Source organism: Mesitornis unicolor, unplaced genomic scaffold (assembly GCF_000695765.1).
Source record: "Mesitornis unicolor isolate BGI_N332 unplaced genomic scaffold, ASM69576v1 scaffold17086, whole genome shotgun sequence".
Classification (NCBI taxonomy): Eukaryota; Metazoa; Chordata; class Aves; order Mesitornithiformes; family Mesitornithidae; genus Mesitornis; species Mesitornis unicolor.
The window spans coordinates 15,641-31,918 of record NW_010189056.1 but is presented as its reverse complement, the minus strand read 5'-3'; the positions used below and the strand labels follow the sequence as shown (position 1 = coordinate 31,918).

At 41.0% G+C, this 16,278-nt stretch overlaps 1 protein-coding gene across 2 annotated transcripts in view; it reads left to right on the top strand.

Moving 5' to 3' along the window:
- The first annotated feature begins 2,151 nt into the window (after nt 1-2,151).
- NCOA7 (nuclear receptor coactivator 7) overlaps nt 2,152-16,278 on the top strand; it is a 26,804-nt gene continuing 12,677 nt past the window's right edge. Inside the window, exons 1-7 of one of the 2 annotated variants that reach the window (XM_010185948.1) lie at nt 2,152-2,235; nt 3,093-3,200; nt 4,565-4,666; nt 5,736-5,861; nt 8,118-8,302; nt 9,808-10,841; nt 12,288-12,456. In XM_010185948.1, coding sequence (XP_010184250.1) covers nt 2,197-2,235; nt 3,093-3,200; nt 4,565-4,666; nt 5,736-5,861; nt 8,118-8,302; nt 9,808-10,841; nt 12,288-12,456 — 1,763 coding nt within the window. In that variant the 5' untranslated portion in view covers nt 2,152-2,196. Of the gene's footprint in view, nt 2,236-3,092; nt 3,201-4,564; nt 4,667-5,735; nt 5,862-8,117; nt 8,303-9,774; nt 10,842-12,287; nt 12,457-16,278 lie in introns of both variants that reach the window. The other variant, XM_010185947.1, reaches the window with a different exon arrangement.

Sequence of the window (16,278 nt, the reverse complement as noted above, 5' to 3'; positions counted from 1 at the left end):
GCCTGCAAGCAATACCAGACATCAGCCCAAATGATGGCTCAGGAGCTGCTGGGCAGGTCCAGCTGTCACTGCCAGCACTGCGAAGCCGTGCCCTGATTTCAGCTGACAGTGGCTTAGTCTGTAACGTTGGAGTTGATGGTATCGTCTTGTAGTGGCACATTGTATGATAGTGTGAGCAGCCTGGGATTCTGCTGATGCTTCTTGACCTGTTCAATCCACTTATACAGCTATTTACATGGTTGCGGAGGTGTAATTCTCTTATCATGTGTCAAGGTCTTCTGCATGATAAACTGGTTGACCTCTTTGTCACGCTCTTACAATAGCTGCTTTCCAAATTATTCCTAGGTAACTCTTTTTTGTAAGATTTCCAATAGCATTGCAAAATGAAATATGAAGAGTCTGCTAGGAAACTGAGTTTTAGGTGTAAATATATCAGTAAGGGCAGAAAAATATCCATTCTAGACTTACCTGCTTTTGACAAGCCTGTATTTTCTTGCTTATGTTCACTTGGCATTCTTCTTCTCATTGCTCATTAGTTTTACTGTTTTTACATAATTCTTTTACATGTTTCCTGAAATAACAGAGAGGCTCAGTCCACCCACTTCACCCTTTTCCCAAAAATGCAGTGTGATCAAATTTGCATTAACACCTAGGCAGTTCTCATAGTTGTACAATCCCATCTTCAGTGTTCGTGCAGCGCAGGAGAACTTGAGAGGCAGAACCGTGAGTCACTTCACCACTAAGCAAATGTCCAAGTTCAAGAAGGAGCCAGTGGAATTTATTTTAAAGCCTGTGGAGAGATGCATCTCTTCCATCTAGTTCTGTCTGAAAGAAATGTGATTACTGAGGACTCCCTCATGCCTGCGTGTGCTTTGGGTATCTGACCGTGTTGCCTCTGGAATACACTGAGGCAGCCCCTGGTGTTAATCTGGCTGTGGAACTGGGCTGTCAGAAGGGTCAGATGCTGCATGCCTCTGAGCTCCTCCTTTCTCCTTTTGTACCTTACAGTGGGGCAGGCGAGTCCTTGCCTTTCTTTTTACTATCTGCCTCTTGCTCTGTGAATAGCAAAGGTTGCAGCAGAGCCTGAATGCGAGCCAGAAGCCCTGCACTGCCATTCCCCATCCTTCCCTCCCTGACCTCCTTCCGAAGCTGCCAGCTTGGACCGCAGGAAGGGTCCCCCCCAGGACGGCAGCGTCTCCCTGCTCCTGGCCCCAGCTGCTGGCTTTGCTGAGCCCAGCCCTGCCCTGCCTTCCTGCCTCTGCCCATCCCAAATGGGCTCCAGCACCCTGCCAGAGGCAGCAGGACCTTTGCGAGGGGCCAGGGGTGAGCAGGCTGGGTGAGCAGGGCAGCCATGCGAGGCCTCTCTGATCCTCGGCCCTGCTTCTGAAGCTGGGGCTGTCCGCTGCCCTCACCCCCCACCCCCCCCAGGTACATGGGTCTGGGGGTGGAGGGTGAACCCCATGGCCCTGCGTGGGATCCTTCTTGATCCCCTGCTTCACTCACCCTCTGCTGTGGTGAGAACTAGAAATAGCCACCCAGCTTGCCCTGCTGAGAGCTTACCTGTGCCTTTTGGGTCCTGCAAGGGTTTCTGCGCGTGCAGTGAGTTTTGCATACTGCAGCTGATGGAAAATGTCTTCTGAACAAGACTTTTCTGTATGCATGCTTGTTTTGCAGGACTCTTGGCATACTTGTACCTTCAGAGTTTGTGACAGTGTTTAAATATGATGTACTGGTGGTAAAGTGATAATTAATCAGTATTTGCTGTGGTCCTACCGATGCAGTATCAGCGCGTACGTCCATCTGCTGGTTTCTACCTCAGCCTTGATAGGAGCTCATCACATGAAGTACTCGTGTCCAACAGCTGAATTGTGTAGGAATCACAGAGGAAAACATGGGAGTGGTTCTGTATTGATGTGATATCATGTATACATTACTATTGCAGAGTTCATGACTGATTACTAAACCTGGTGTACTTGATGAAGTTTTGCTTGCCTTGCAATGCAATTTTAAGGCCTAATAGGTATTTTTAATGTGTCCTCTCGTTCCTATTCACAGCTGGAATTTGTCCATCCTGTAGATCTTTCAAACGTGTTGATAGGCAAACATCTTTAATGTCAATTACTTGAGTGGTTATTGTTGTTTTTGTTCTCTTTAGATGACAATCAAAACAAAACCAATGAAAAGAAAGAGAAGAAAATGGTTTCTCAGAAACCCCATGGTACCATAGAATATACTGTAAGTATCGGTGCGTGCCTTGTTCATGTCTGCTTTGTGAAAGTGGGGTTGTTGAGGTCAAGAGGGAGCCAGTGGCACAAAACTGAAAGCACTAAGTGAACACTGGCTGCAGTTTGTACCTGTGTCAATAGGGAATGCTCCAGTTGTCACTGTGTGGGGAAAGCTAGGCCCATGTCCCGAACCACTCTTCAACCCAGGTCGTCTGCCTCTTCTCGCAGCTGCCAATCCTATTTTTATTCCTGCACCATAGCTCTTTAGTTCAGCAGTCAGTTTTGTTATTCTGAAGAAGACTTCCATTCCACAGTGTTGCTTTAGCTCATCAAGTGCTTGGCCTGTGCTTAGGCCTGAGATGATGTGAGACTGTTCTCCAAGCCGGAGCAGGGCAACAGTGTGCTGCCATGGTGGCTCAGAGGACTGGCTCTGCCCAGAACGTCTGTGTGAGCTGACCAGGACCCTGAATGGGGGCTGTACCCTACTCCATGGTGCTGTGAGAGGCCAGTGTCCCAGCTGGGAACAGCACAAATGCCCGATGTGCTGCGACTGCTGAAGACGTAATGAATTTCCCAGTGTGTGTCCTTTCCCCATGTGCTGGACCAGTTCTAAATAAGGTGGTGCTGCTTCAAAGTTTTATGAGAAAAGAAGGACATCTGTAATGCCTCTACATTTTATCTACTGTATAGTGTGAGAGAATATTTTTTCTTTTTTATTGATACCGGCTTATCACGTAAGCTGTTAAAAAGAGAGTGTGTTGAGATCATCAAATCTCTTCCCTTCAAACGTTCTATCAGGTGGTTCTAGTTCAGCTGCTGTGCTGCATGTGTTCACTGTGGTATCTTAAACTTCAACTCTTTCTTCAGGCTGGAAATCAGGACACCATAAACAGCATAGCATTAAAGTTTAACATCACCCCAAACAAGCTGGTGGAGCTCAATAAGCTTTTCACGCAGACAATTGTGCCAGGACAGGTAAATATTTTATGTTTTTTTCAATACCTGAGACCTGATTATTTGCTATATATTTAAAAGCATTTTACTCTTTTCACATATATTTTAGGTACTTGGATAAAAGGATAATGGACAGTAACTTAAATCCCTCAAAGGGGAGCTCGCTAGATCTTTACCTGGAGTTGAGGGTTGAGCTTTGCAATTGCTATATCTGACTTATTTATTTGCTGTCACTAAAGCTTAAGGATGACGCTGAAGCTCAAAATGGTAATCTAGCTGTTGCAAGAGAGTCGAATTTATGAGAAGCCTAGATAAATGCTGTATATAATGCATTAAAGAATTAGAGTTAGATACAGTAACTGAAATGGCTTTCTGCCATTGTTGGGCATGAGTCAGTCTCCTGTAAGGCAAGAAATAAATGGGCATAGAATGTTTTTGGGAGAGTCACGTAATGGAAATGCAAATGTGAAGGATTAACACCTGGTGCATGAAGAGCAGATCTCTACTTCTGCTTCACAGACACGAATAGATTGAAGTATCCTGATTTGCAGATAGGGAAACTGAGGGCACGACTTGTCTAAGAATACCTAACAGACAAAACCTGGGATAAGAAAAATGGTTTATTTTTCTGGACATTTCTAGTTTAAAACTAAACTGTGAACATATTTTTAGCTTGAAAAGTACTTTGCACTGACACTTGCAACAAATGACTGTTTTTATTTGCAGTGGAGGTCCAAACCTGTACTGTGATTTCAGTACTGCTGTACTAAAAATCTGGGATGGTCACTGCAAGAGAATGTGAAAATTTAAAACAAGCATTTTATTTTTATATACACTCCTATTAATGTAAGGTTTTTTGTCTTTTAAATGTATGTGATGCTAAAATGCTGGTTGATATCAATAATATTTTCTTAAATTTTGAGATGCAAGTCTGTTTTTGGAAACAGACAACCTATAGCGAAGTGTTATAAACTTCTAGCACTAAAAATCTGCAGCAATGGCCTTCCCTTTGGACTAGAGTTTACTGGTACAGATTAATGAATATTAAGTGATTTTATAGTTACTTGTTTCACAGTTGCGAGACAACCTGGGAATGTAAATTTAGGGGGAAAAAAGGAAGTTCTTATTCCATGGAGAATATTTTATTTTCTTGCCTGTGCTACAAAACAAAAAATGTAGAGCTAGAGCCTGTAGTTAGTTAGACCTGCACCTGCCCCACCATCATCACCTATGATGAAGGACTCTAGAATAAGTAGTTGTTAAGGAGTGCGTTGCAATTATGAGTGGTCAGTTCTGGGTTGTCTTTCTAGTAGTACATAATATTTACAGTGAATAACTTTTTAAAGCTTGTGTCTTACTGTTCTGACATACATGTTTGTATTTAGATTCTCTTTGTGCCAGAAACAAGTGCTGCGAGACTGTCTTCTTTCAGTCCTGGTGCTCCTGTTTCTCCTTCATCATCAGATGCTGAATACGATAAACTCCCTGTAAGTCAAACATTGGTTCAGTCATTTTAAACTCACAAAATAATTTCTAATTCTGAAGCTGAGATTCAAGGCTGTGTAAACAGCAGTTTTTGAGGTTACAGTTTATACCTTGTGTAGTGTATTGAGTAACATTAATTTGCTGTACTAAAAAATTAACCATTTCTTTAAAATATTGCAAATTAAGGGAATTCTGTCTGAGAGCAGAAACCCAGTACAAGTTCAGTTGGGCCCAGAGTCTATCAAAGCAATTGAAAACGGTGTAGTGTATCGTTTTTAAAGAAAAGAAAGTTAAATATGAAGAGTTATTTATTGTTTCACCCTAGAGATTTCTATAGTGCTCTGCAGTCCAGAGCCTCAACACTGCATAGGGATCTTTCAGCACGGAGGCTGTTAGTTCAGTCTGAGCAGCCAGTTTCTTTCTAGTTAGTCATGTTATGGTGGTACTCATATATAGACTTGCCATATATAGAGAAGACTGCTAGATTTAATATTCCTGAAAGGCCTTGGCATAGCCGATCTTTGATTTTCCTTAGAAGGGTGATTGGACATCATGATTTTAGATAGTAGTTTTATGGAGTTTAGCTATCCACCTGCTGATGTTAAAGCTATTAGACATTTCAAATCCATAACTAATGAAAAGGAAAGTGGAGAGAAACCTGGAGTGAATAACTGTGTTTAACCTTAGTCTTACACCTCTGTGCCACCTGCATGGGAAATCACACCAGTGCAGTGTGTGCAGAGGGCTTCAGGGTAGATGAAGTGACAGGACTGGCCCTCTCTTAATGAGAATACCTCATCGAAATTTGGTGAGCTCACTTGCCCTGGCATTTTTTGATTTCTTGCTTGTTATTTGTGTGGAGGTTTTTTGTAATGTTGTGATGGTTTTTCTTCCATGCAGGATACTGTGAGAAGTATACATACATACATACATACATACATATATATATGTTCACCACTTTTCTTCTTTAAGCAAAAGGAAAATATTTGAACTGGACCTTTTAGCTACCCAAACTCTAAAAGTATATCATTCTGGTCCTGTTGCTCTGCACTGAAATTTTTCTTTTTGAAGGATGCTGATTTGGCAAGAAAGGCCTTCAAACCAGTTGAGAGAGTCCTGTCCTCTACTTCAGAAGAGGATGAGCCTGTAGTTGTCAAATTTTTAAAAATGAATTGTCGTTACTTCACAGATGGTAAGGTAGGTGGAACCTGGCTTTTGGGCATTATTTGAGATTCTTTAAAAGCAAGATCTGTTTGTGTAAGCAAGAGGTGAATACTGGGGGAGACAGAAGAGCTCCATGTTTGTAAAGAATGTAAATGTTATGGCTGGTATTGTGGTAATATGCTGTATCATTTTGTTCTTTCAGTTGTTTCATCTGTTATGACAGTTGCCTTATGCAATAGCTCTCTGCCCACCTTCATTCCCTTACTGCGTCTTACCAGAATTAACTGCTTAAGAGTGTATTGCTAGATACAGACAGAAAACTGCACTTAGGGGTTACAACGTGTCAGGATGAGTTGTCCAGTTCCATCAAATTGTGCAACAGCTTTACAAAAGGAGTACATGCCTATCTATTTCATTTATGACTTTAAGCTAAATTTTAACTGTATCCAGAACAGTGTTTCCAAGTACGTCCACGTTGCTTCTGCACTTGCTAATGAATGTCATGCAAACCCTAATAAAAAGATAAATATTGCATGATACAACCTTTTCTTTCTTTTTCTTGCAAGCATTCTTGTAACATGTGTGTTCCCACTGAGACTGCAACCCTAAATTTTACAGCAGCTGTTTTAGAAGTGAAGGCACAAAGCTTGGGCAGTATTTTAACCCCCTTTTTTCCTCAAGGTTGCAAGGCACTCTTCTTGAACTGTCTACTTTGATGTATCTGTTCTTGCTGACTCTGGTTTCAGTTAGATGTCAGCATGTTTGGGTTTTCAAGTTCTCTGGAATTTATAACACTGGCGATGCTAACCACTGTAGTTTAAACCTGTTTTTCCCTTAGTCCTGACTTTTGTAAGATGGATGTGTTTACACCTACAGTTTTTTGGCTTCTTTTTGCATCGAGTGGATGTAGACTGTATTTAACCACTGCAATTTTTCAGTCTGCAGTTTTGTAGAAAGAAGTACAGGTCTGCTTGATGTCTCACTGTTGCTTTGTGTGGTGGTTGCTACATGCAGAGGATACTGATTCCCAATTTTATGGCTGCAGGATTGAAACAGTAATTTTTCAGTCAACGCTCAAAAGTGGGACAGCTTTGCCAGTGTAGCTAAAGTCCCTGGTTGCCTTGCTTCCTGCAGTGGCTGGGTAGGAAGCACAGCCTACTGACGTATTGCTCTTCTGGCTAAGTATGTTATGTACTTGTGGGAGAAGCCTCTGCGCTTGATTTTGATTCACTCATCCAAACACAAACTAGGCACATGTACGTGAGTGGTGCAGGAGAAGCAAATGGGAAATACACGCAGACTTTGATTTCCAAAGGAGCAGGCACACTTGTACTCACCCAGCTGTCAGCTTGGCATCTCCCTGATTTAACAAAAAAACCAACAAACCAAGCTTTATCTGCCTATTTGTTGACCTTCCTTGGCATGCCTTGTAGATTACCTTAGATAATTAATAGCACCTACAATGTAGGTTATTCCTGTTGATCTGTGGCTCCTATTTGGCATGTCGGGATTTACACACAGGTCCTGAGTAAGTCTGATGAATTTTGTAGCTCATCTGGAAAAAAGAGTGCAAGAGCAAGACGTTGGAAATCTTTTTAAACCTTAAAAATTGGTCAGTGGCCATGGATTGGATGCTGCATAAGTGCTGACGCAGCCTCTTACCAAATCTATGACTAGAGCATGTTTTGAAGAGTTAATGTCTTCTAAAGCTGTGCAAAATGTGCTTAGATCAGTGGCAGAAGCTGCGTCTAGATCAGGAAGAAGCTGTTTCATGACAGTCTCCTATATATAGAAGCTTTTTGCATGTACCTCTGGGAGAGTAGGTAAAGTGGAATTGTAATGTAGCTTAGTATAGTAACCTTGACATTTCCATGAGTAAGACTGCCTTCAGCTGTGCTGGTTGCATATAAATTCATGTATCGTATGAAGATTCCTGTGTCTAGAATAAAATGGTACTTTTTTTTAAAATCCACTAACCTATTTTGCCTGAGATTTGATTAAAAATCAACAGTTTTAGCCAGCACTGAGAGCTGAATAGTTCAGATATCCTTCCTTATCGGTCAGGAACTTGGGTGCCACTAAGTAATCTTTTTCTTTACTCTCCTGACAATGTCTGACTTGAGGCAATTGGAAACCAAGCTTTGCTGTTATTTGTTAGCAAACATTACGTGACGGGGTATAGAGAGACAGAAGAGAGGTTTTTCTTTTTCAGATAGTAGCCTGAAATCCAATACCAAATGACAAGTGAATTATATATGTGACATGCTAACTCTTCCTTCTCTATTTTAGGGCGTAGTTGGAGGAGTCATGATAGTAACTCCAAACAATATCATGTTTGACCCACATAAGTCTGATCCTCTGGTAATTGAGAATGGCTGTGAAGAGTATGGGCTCATCTGCCCCATGGAGGAGGTTGTCTCAATAGCTCTCTACAATGACATCTCTCACATGAAGATTAAAGACGCGTTGCCATCGTAAGGAGTTGTCCTTCCCTGAACTTATATTTACAGATATTCAGTAAGGGTCATGGAAGAGGAGAGGTGGAGGGGGATGGAGGGGAAGAGTTTTGATGCAGTAGAATGAAACAAATCAGGGAAGGAAGGTGTCTGCAAAGGAAGGATTCACTTGTATTGTTCTTCTGCTTTCTTTCTGGAACACTTCAGCAGCAGTAAAGAGAAATGGGTCATGACTGTGAGAACCAAAGTGTGCAAAGAAGACCAGTAAAAATTCAGTAATTCAAAGCATTGGTTGCATGCCATGGTTGGGTTCTTGCGCTGACATGTCTCTGGGTATTTTTCAGTGGAAATGAAGAGAGTTAGATTTGGACCATTTGTTGTGTTGCCAGGACTGTTCTGAGAGGAGTATTTAAAACTTTTGAAGATAACAGCATCTTAACTGCCATCTTCAGTACTTACCAGTTTAAGAAATACTTCCACTGCAGAAGCAGAAATGCGTTGATAGTTCACATTTATAATACATAGTAGACTTTCTGGGGTAGGCAACTTCCATTTATGTATACTCTAGACACTGCTTATGTATTTGTTCTAAGGAAGCTTTTGTCATTATAAGCAACACCTGTTCAATCAGTGAAATTAATCTCCTTCCCTCTGTTTTCTTATTTCAAGAAAAACTTTCAAGATATTTGTGTTACACTCATTACTAGAGTGTCTAGTAACGTTTTAGTAACTTCTGAGTGGTGAGAATCTTGCATCTTACTCACTCCAGACTTTTTAGCAGTAATGAAGAGTTCAAGTTGCATGCTGTTAAATTTTTAAGAAATTTTAAGAATTTTTCTATTTTGGAACGTTCTATGATTATACTGCTTTAAAATCAAATCTTTGGGGAAGTCTGCTTTCAAACATTACATTTGAGTAATGAGGAAAAATGAAAAAAACCAAACCCCCAAAAAACCCCAACTCTGTTGCCTGTTACTGTTTTGCAGTAAACATGTTCAAACAGGATATGGCTTATCTGCAGTTTCCTTTCTTCTCAAAAATGCATTTGTACTGAATAGGGAAGCATGGGTAGTTGAAAAGGTTTGACTAATTGTCAGGTGTGGGAAATAACAATATTAATATGGTATGAATGACATTCCAGCAGCTAAATACCTGTCTTGTGGTTTTTTGGTTACTGAACTTCTGATGACTTGCACATTGTTATTACATGTGTACCATTTCTTCACCTGTGTGGCATAGTCTGCCAAGTGATTTACTCATTTTGTGTTGGCTTTTTTGGTTTTTTGTTTGTTTGGTTTCTTCCTCCATTTTCTTTAAATTCACTTATTTCCACTGCTGTATATTTACTTTGGAGACGGTAATTTTTCCATTGATTTTTAGAGCCGAAGTTAAGTTGGTACATTATTTATTTTTTCTTTTCTGTTGTTTTTTTTTTCCTGTTTCCATTTTGCTTTTAACATCTTATGTACATCCATCATTTTCCCTGACAGTGACATACCAAAGGATCTTTGTCCTCTGTACAGGCCAGGAGAATGGGAAGACCTATCCTCTGAGAAAGATATCAATCCTTTCAGCAAGTTCAAATCCCTCAGCAAGGAAAAGAGGCAGCAGAATGGGGATCCATCCATTGCTCTGGGTGCCAAACAGATAAAGCCTTCAGATGAGGAAAAGTCTGCTGATTTTGAAGTTCTTCAGTCATCTGAGAGTATGGGCTCAATCAAGTCAAAGTCACTGGAGTTTCCCAACAACATCACTGCCACTGAACATTTGGAAAAGTTTGCTGCAGATCCATGTGCCAAGGAGCCTTCTGGGGAAAAAAATGCTTCAGACATCAAAACCAAAGAAAAATCCCTTTTGGGAGAAGGAGAGGATGACTTTGTTGAGCTGGAAAAAACATCATCTTGTATGGATAGAGGGTTGGACAGGAATATCTCAGTAATGGAAGGCTTGCTGGCTGACCCCAGGAAGTTGGGGAGAACTAAGCAGCAGGTAACCAAACCCACTACAGAAGTCCAGGAGCACTTGACAGTTGATTCCTTGGAAAAAAAGGACAGTGTTGAACCTAAAGCTGACTTAGACTTAGAGCTGTGTGAAAAGCAAGATGTTATTCCAGAAGTAAACAAATGTGTCAGTTCCCCGACAGGTAAGGTGGAGACTGCATTGGACACTAAGAAAGAGCTAGAGAAAGATAAACTTATTGAATTTTACCTCAGTAAAGATGGGAATGGGTCTCAGTCATCTGAAGACTTACACAAGGCTGAAATCCAGAAAGGTGAAAACAATAAAGCAATTGGCATAGACCTTACACTTAGCTGTTCAAAGTCCCAAGCTAATGAAGTCCATACAGTTAAAAGTATGGAGCTTGATTCCTGCTGTGTTGAAAGGAAAGCACCTTCATTAGAAATCAGCTCAGCAGCAGCAAAGGAAAAGGATCTGAAAGAGTCTGAGGACTCTTCGTTAGTACCAGCTATAGACAAGACCTGTCAAGAAACACAGTTAGACAATCAATCAGAAATCAGACTCTGGCTGCTGCAGAAAATTCAAGTGCCAATTGAAGGTAGGTCTCTGGTTATCCTTGTTTCCTCTGAGACTTGGACAGCATTATGACGGTAACCTTTGAATTGATAGCCTTCTGCTCTAAATTTCCTCTTTCTATAATACCTGTCATTTTTGGTTTTACTTTTGTATATTATATTTTTATATTATCTGCTATCTAGAAGAAAAAATACCTTTGAAGTCCTTAAGCTTCTAGTTCAATAAGTAGCTTGTGTGCTTTTTCCATACTCAGTGAACACTGTTTATGTAATCTTCACCTCCGTTTGCTGACTTTAAGAAGGACAGTGAAATGTCATCCAGTTGCAGTATTGACAAGGGACACTTCTTGGCCTAGGAATTGTCACTCTATTGGTAGCTTGTGTTGCTTCAGTGAAGTCTGTCAGTGTATTTCTGATAGTATCCAAAGTAGTAGTGCATTGCTGTAAACGGGGGTACCAAAGTGTTCTTGGCGCTATTTGCATGTCTGGTGTCTTTCAGCCCTTAAAGAAGTGATAAATAGGAATATACGTAGAGTCTTGCAGACTGGTCATCTTGTCCTGATTGGTCATTGGGTTAGTATAGATAAAATTCAGGCTGTTATGGGAAAGCATATAACAAAATGAAATCTCAGTTTAGATAGCATTTACGCATATTACTGTTTCTACTACAGCCCAGTGCCTCTAAGCATTAGTCTGTCCTGGAGTGCTGATGCACCTCTCTTGGTAGTTTAATGAAGCAGTGGACGTACCCTGGATTCGTATCAGGTGGGGGGGACTCTAGTGCAAGTCAGTTAATTTTAAAAACAGTTGTTCTTAAAATGAATTTTTCCTTTCTTTTGGAAGGGTTTCTATCTCGCTAGTTGTATTTGGTGATCATTTTTATTCGGAGAGGAAAAAAAAAATACGGCTGTATGTGTACTACTAAAATGAATGAGGCAACTTCAGTGTGATTGAGGTTGTAGTTTAATAAGCAATTTCTTTGTTCTTTGTTGTTTAAGTTCTTTTAACTACTTTTATGTTTGAGCCTGTCCTGTGCAGATGAAAGGTGTTTGTGTGGCTGGCTGATCTTCAGAGCTGAGGAGCTAACCAGGCTTTGTGTGTGTGTGCATGCAGGGTTACCCTGCGACTGGATGGGTTTGCTGGACCCAGTCAAACACTGTCCCCTTGACTTGCCTGCTTTGTGTTACAGTTTGCACCCAGCCTGTTCACCTTGCTGATTTTCTTTACAGGGTTATTCTGTACGTAGCTGTGCAGCTGAGTGGGGATACAGGCTGTGATAAAACGAGAATAACTGGCTACAGTTTAGGATTAACAGGGATTTATTAAACAAGTTTTGCCATTGAATGACATGTCAGGTTTAACTCCAAGTATTCCTTTGCGCAAGGTTATTAATCTTTGTGATAATGTTTTATCAGCTGCAGTATTGGTACTTTCCTGTAAGCAACCCGTTTCTTTTGTCTCTCATTCAGATATGCTTCCTTCAAAAGAGGAGAAGAGCAAGACTCCTCCAATGTTTCTGTGCATTAAAGTAGGCAAGCCCATGAGAAAGTCCTTTGCATCTCAGAGCACCACCATGTCTCAGCAGTACAGTAAAAAGATAAAGCAGCCAGAGTACTGGTTTGCTGTTCCTCGGGAAAGGTAAGCTGCAGAGCATGGCAGAAAAACATGTTTGCTCTTAACTTTCTTAAAGGTGTAGTGCTTTCTAGGGTTGGCTCTGTCTTTCCGTACATGGTCCAAGGTGTGAAATGCAGCAAGGATACTGAAATGGGGAGAGAGGTGCCCTTGTTTCATTACATGCCAGAGAGATAAAACAATGTTTGTTGCTGGTCCAGTATTGTTCCCAATGGGAAGGAAGAAGGGGTCAGATGCCAATTAGAAGAAGAAAGGAGGGATATACAGGCAGCTGATGTGTGATAAAAGCACTGGGGGTTGATCTGGGTTTTGCCTGCAGTCTAGGAAGTGAGGAAAAGGAGAAAAGAAGGTGAGCAGTGGCAAGAGAGGCAAGGAATGCACTAAGGTGCTGATGCTAAAAAAAAATAGGTATTTCATGTGAGCGAAGGGCATGATGTGGAAAAGGAAGATACTCCTAACTGCACAGCTGTGGCTGTTTCTGCCTTCAGACCTGTAACAAAAGATGTCCTTTCCTGTGCAATAAAACCATTTAAATGTTTTATGTACTTGTAGGTGCATATGTATGCGTGAATAGTACTACAGACAAAAAAAAAGTGATGTCCTCTGATTTTCCACATAAATCACCCAAGAGTTTTCACTGGATGTGAGAAATCAAATCCCTGGTCGTTCTCTTGCTAGAAGGTAGCTAGAGCATCCCTCTGGTCTGTTGATGAAAAAAACCAGGGAAATCAGTCATCACCACAAGGTGAATTAGATATCAGGAAGGAAGAATGAACTGGTGATCAATCTCAGAGGTGTTTCTTTAAGATGCAGTCTTTTTTTTAAAAAAAATATTTTTTTCAGAATATTTAATTTTATTTTCAAATTTTTAATGTGTGTTGATTTAGGTGTTCATTTCTTGTGTTTTAGAAGTGTTTTGAACAGACTGGTAGTGTGGAAGCTGCTGACCCAGGGCAGGAGGGGGAGAGGTTTAATCCAGCTGGAATGTGCCCATCGGGAGTGCAGCTGAAGATAGCTTTTGGTTTGTTTGCTATCTTCTGAACCCAGTCCTTGGCTCCTCAGGGATTGCAAAAGGGTGGGTTCAGAAAATTCTAGGTTGAAGTGTGAGTAAATACCTCAAGGAGTTGGAGCAATGCTGTAATACAACACAAGGTCAGTTACTGCTTTGGGGGCAGTGTATCTGATATTGAGTAAAACTTAAGAGCGGAACTGAGGTCATCTCTGACTGTTGCTCTGTGCAACAGGCATATCTATTGAGCTTCTTGTCACAGACTTAGAAAAGAGCTTTTCTACTTGTCTTTTTATGAAAAGTTATTGGAATTATGAGGGGACCTAACCCATCTATAAACCGAAGTGCTGATCGCTGGTTTATACTTCAGTTTTCAGAATGAGGAAAAAGTAATCTCTGCAGTGAGCTGTTGCAGCAGCACTTGGCCATGCTAGCTGACAGGTCAGAATTTTGCTGTGAGGTCTGCTGGTCAGATCTTGATCAAAATTAGTGATGGATGTAGTATAAGACTGTGTCATTTTGGTGCTGTCCATGCATGCCAGTTTTAACAACACAGAGGTGTATAGGAGATCATGTAGAACTTGGGACTAAAATTAAAAAAGAGACACACGCCTTCATATTAATGCAAGTTATCTTTGCCTAAAAAATCAGTGTTTTCTCCAAGCTCTTGGATGCCTTCCCAAAGCAAAATGCACCGCTTCCTACACACAGATGATACCCTTACACGAGTATTGCATAGCATGTAACTACCAGTGTTGTATCTTGAGTGTGCTATAGACTGTAGGTCATTTGGGATAGTTTTGCAATGTGTTTTCGATACACTGTATCAAAATAATTTACTAAGTTTACAAACATTAGGAATCCAGTTTATATTTGTGAATGAAAATGTCAAGAAAACCACTCTCATCTCATTGCCCATAAAGCAACATAAATAAGACACTGTCTGCTCAGTGCAGTCACAGTAGCTAGTGCAGCATCTTAGTGTTTCAAAAACAAAACCAACAAAACCAGCAACAATAAAAAAACCAAACGTGGATTGAGATTGTGAAGAAATTGGTGTACATGTCTGTAATCACTGTGGAAGTTAAATCTCCCTCTGATTTGCATTTAATTACATTTTCCCATGGCCCTTTTAGTGTTTGCTGTTAAAACAGCTTCTAAATGGTGCTGTTTTTAGCCTGAGCTATGTAGCCCACTGCTCCTGGCAGGCTGCTCTTCCATCTGCAGACTGCTGCTGCTTTCCTGGCCTTGGCAGGCTGCAGGAAAACAGCACTGGGGACAAAAACCTTTTTAATATTAAATATTTTCTTCCTTTTTTTAAAAAAAAAAAATGAAAGCCTGTGGAAATGTTATTAATACAGAGAGAAGACTTGGGCTGGTATTCTCTATAAAGGCTGTCACTAAGTCTTCAGTCTCATTTGCCCTGTGCGGCTGTTGTAGGTGGTCTCTCCTCCTGCGTGGCTTTCCAGGTGCTGAGGGTGTCCTGGCTGCGTCACCCTGTGACCCGCGCAGCACAGCCGAGTTAATCAGTGACTGTGGGGCTGCTCTGCTTGGTCACAGCAGCGCTCACCTTAGCACGTAACGGGGGAGATGACATCTCCAGTTGCCTTATATACAAATTGCTCAGTCTAGGGCAGTGTCTTGTCAGGTTCAGCTGAGCAGAGTGGCACCCATGCTCTTGGGCACTAACAGAGATTGATTCTTTTGCTGAGAAGTCTTGCGATGGGAATAGCTCACAGTATTAGAGGGTAAGTCTGTGCATGCTCTTATGTTTAAATGGTATGTAGATTTTACACCGTAGTGTAATTATGTCAGATTTCCTCAGGGTTTTGCAGAGGAAAATGCCTTGCACTGGCATAGAGATAGTAATGCAGAATTTGTTTATGAACACGTGTCTTAACAAATAATTTCCTCATTTTAGCATTGAGTAGTTACTCAGCCAAGAAGTAAATCTCGCTGAGTATCTATCATATAAGTTTCGCAGACAAGTTTGGTTTATGAATGTATAATTTGCATTGACGTTGATGTAAAAGATGTTGCACTGAGGTCATGGTGCTAAGAGGGCATCTGCTTTTTTGGAAGTTCATTTTTGAACAGGCAGATTTTCAGGGAGGAAAAGTAACAGAGGTTGAGCCTTGCTTCTCTTTTTCAGTCTTAGCTTCCTGACCCATTAATTTTTTTGTTTTGGTTTGAGGAGTTGGATGAGTTTTGGTTTGATTTATTTTTTTATACCGTTTCTGTGGGGATTCCTTTTTTTCTAGGGCATAACAGCCTGTAGTTAATACAGTTGAAGCTGAGATGTGGAAGGACATGCAGCACAACTAGCTGGAGTCAACACATATGTGATGCTTCCGTGCTCTTACGCAGGGCTTTGCATAAAGGAACAATTAAGATGGTCCTGATGCTGAAGGATCACTCTTCCATGCTCCTGTTAATGAAATGGAATGGGTAGCGTAAAGTTCAGATTTAGCCTCCTTTTGAATTAGCCTTGTACAAATAGAGTACTTCTAGACTCCTGATAAGGTATCAGGCTGTACAGATGAAACCTATGAAATCCTGTTTGATACAAAAAAGCTTAATATCTTATAATTTTATAGCTTAATATCTTATAATGAGGGCTCATATAAGTTTATATAAGCTCACATAAGCATATGAGGGCTTATTATACCTTGTACATGGACTACAAGATGCATGAACCCCCCCGCACCACCCAAACACACAAGTCTGGAAGTAGCTCCCCCCTCTCACATGTGACTGACCTGAACACATTCATTTATGGAAAACTGGTTTGCCTCTGCCCTCAAAGAAATCAGATGTTG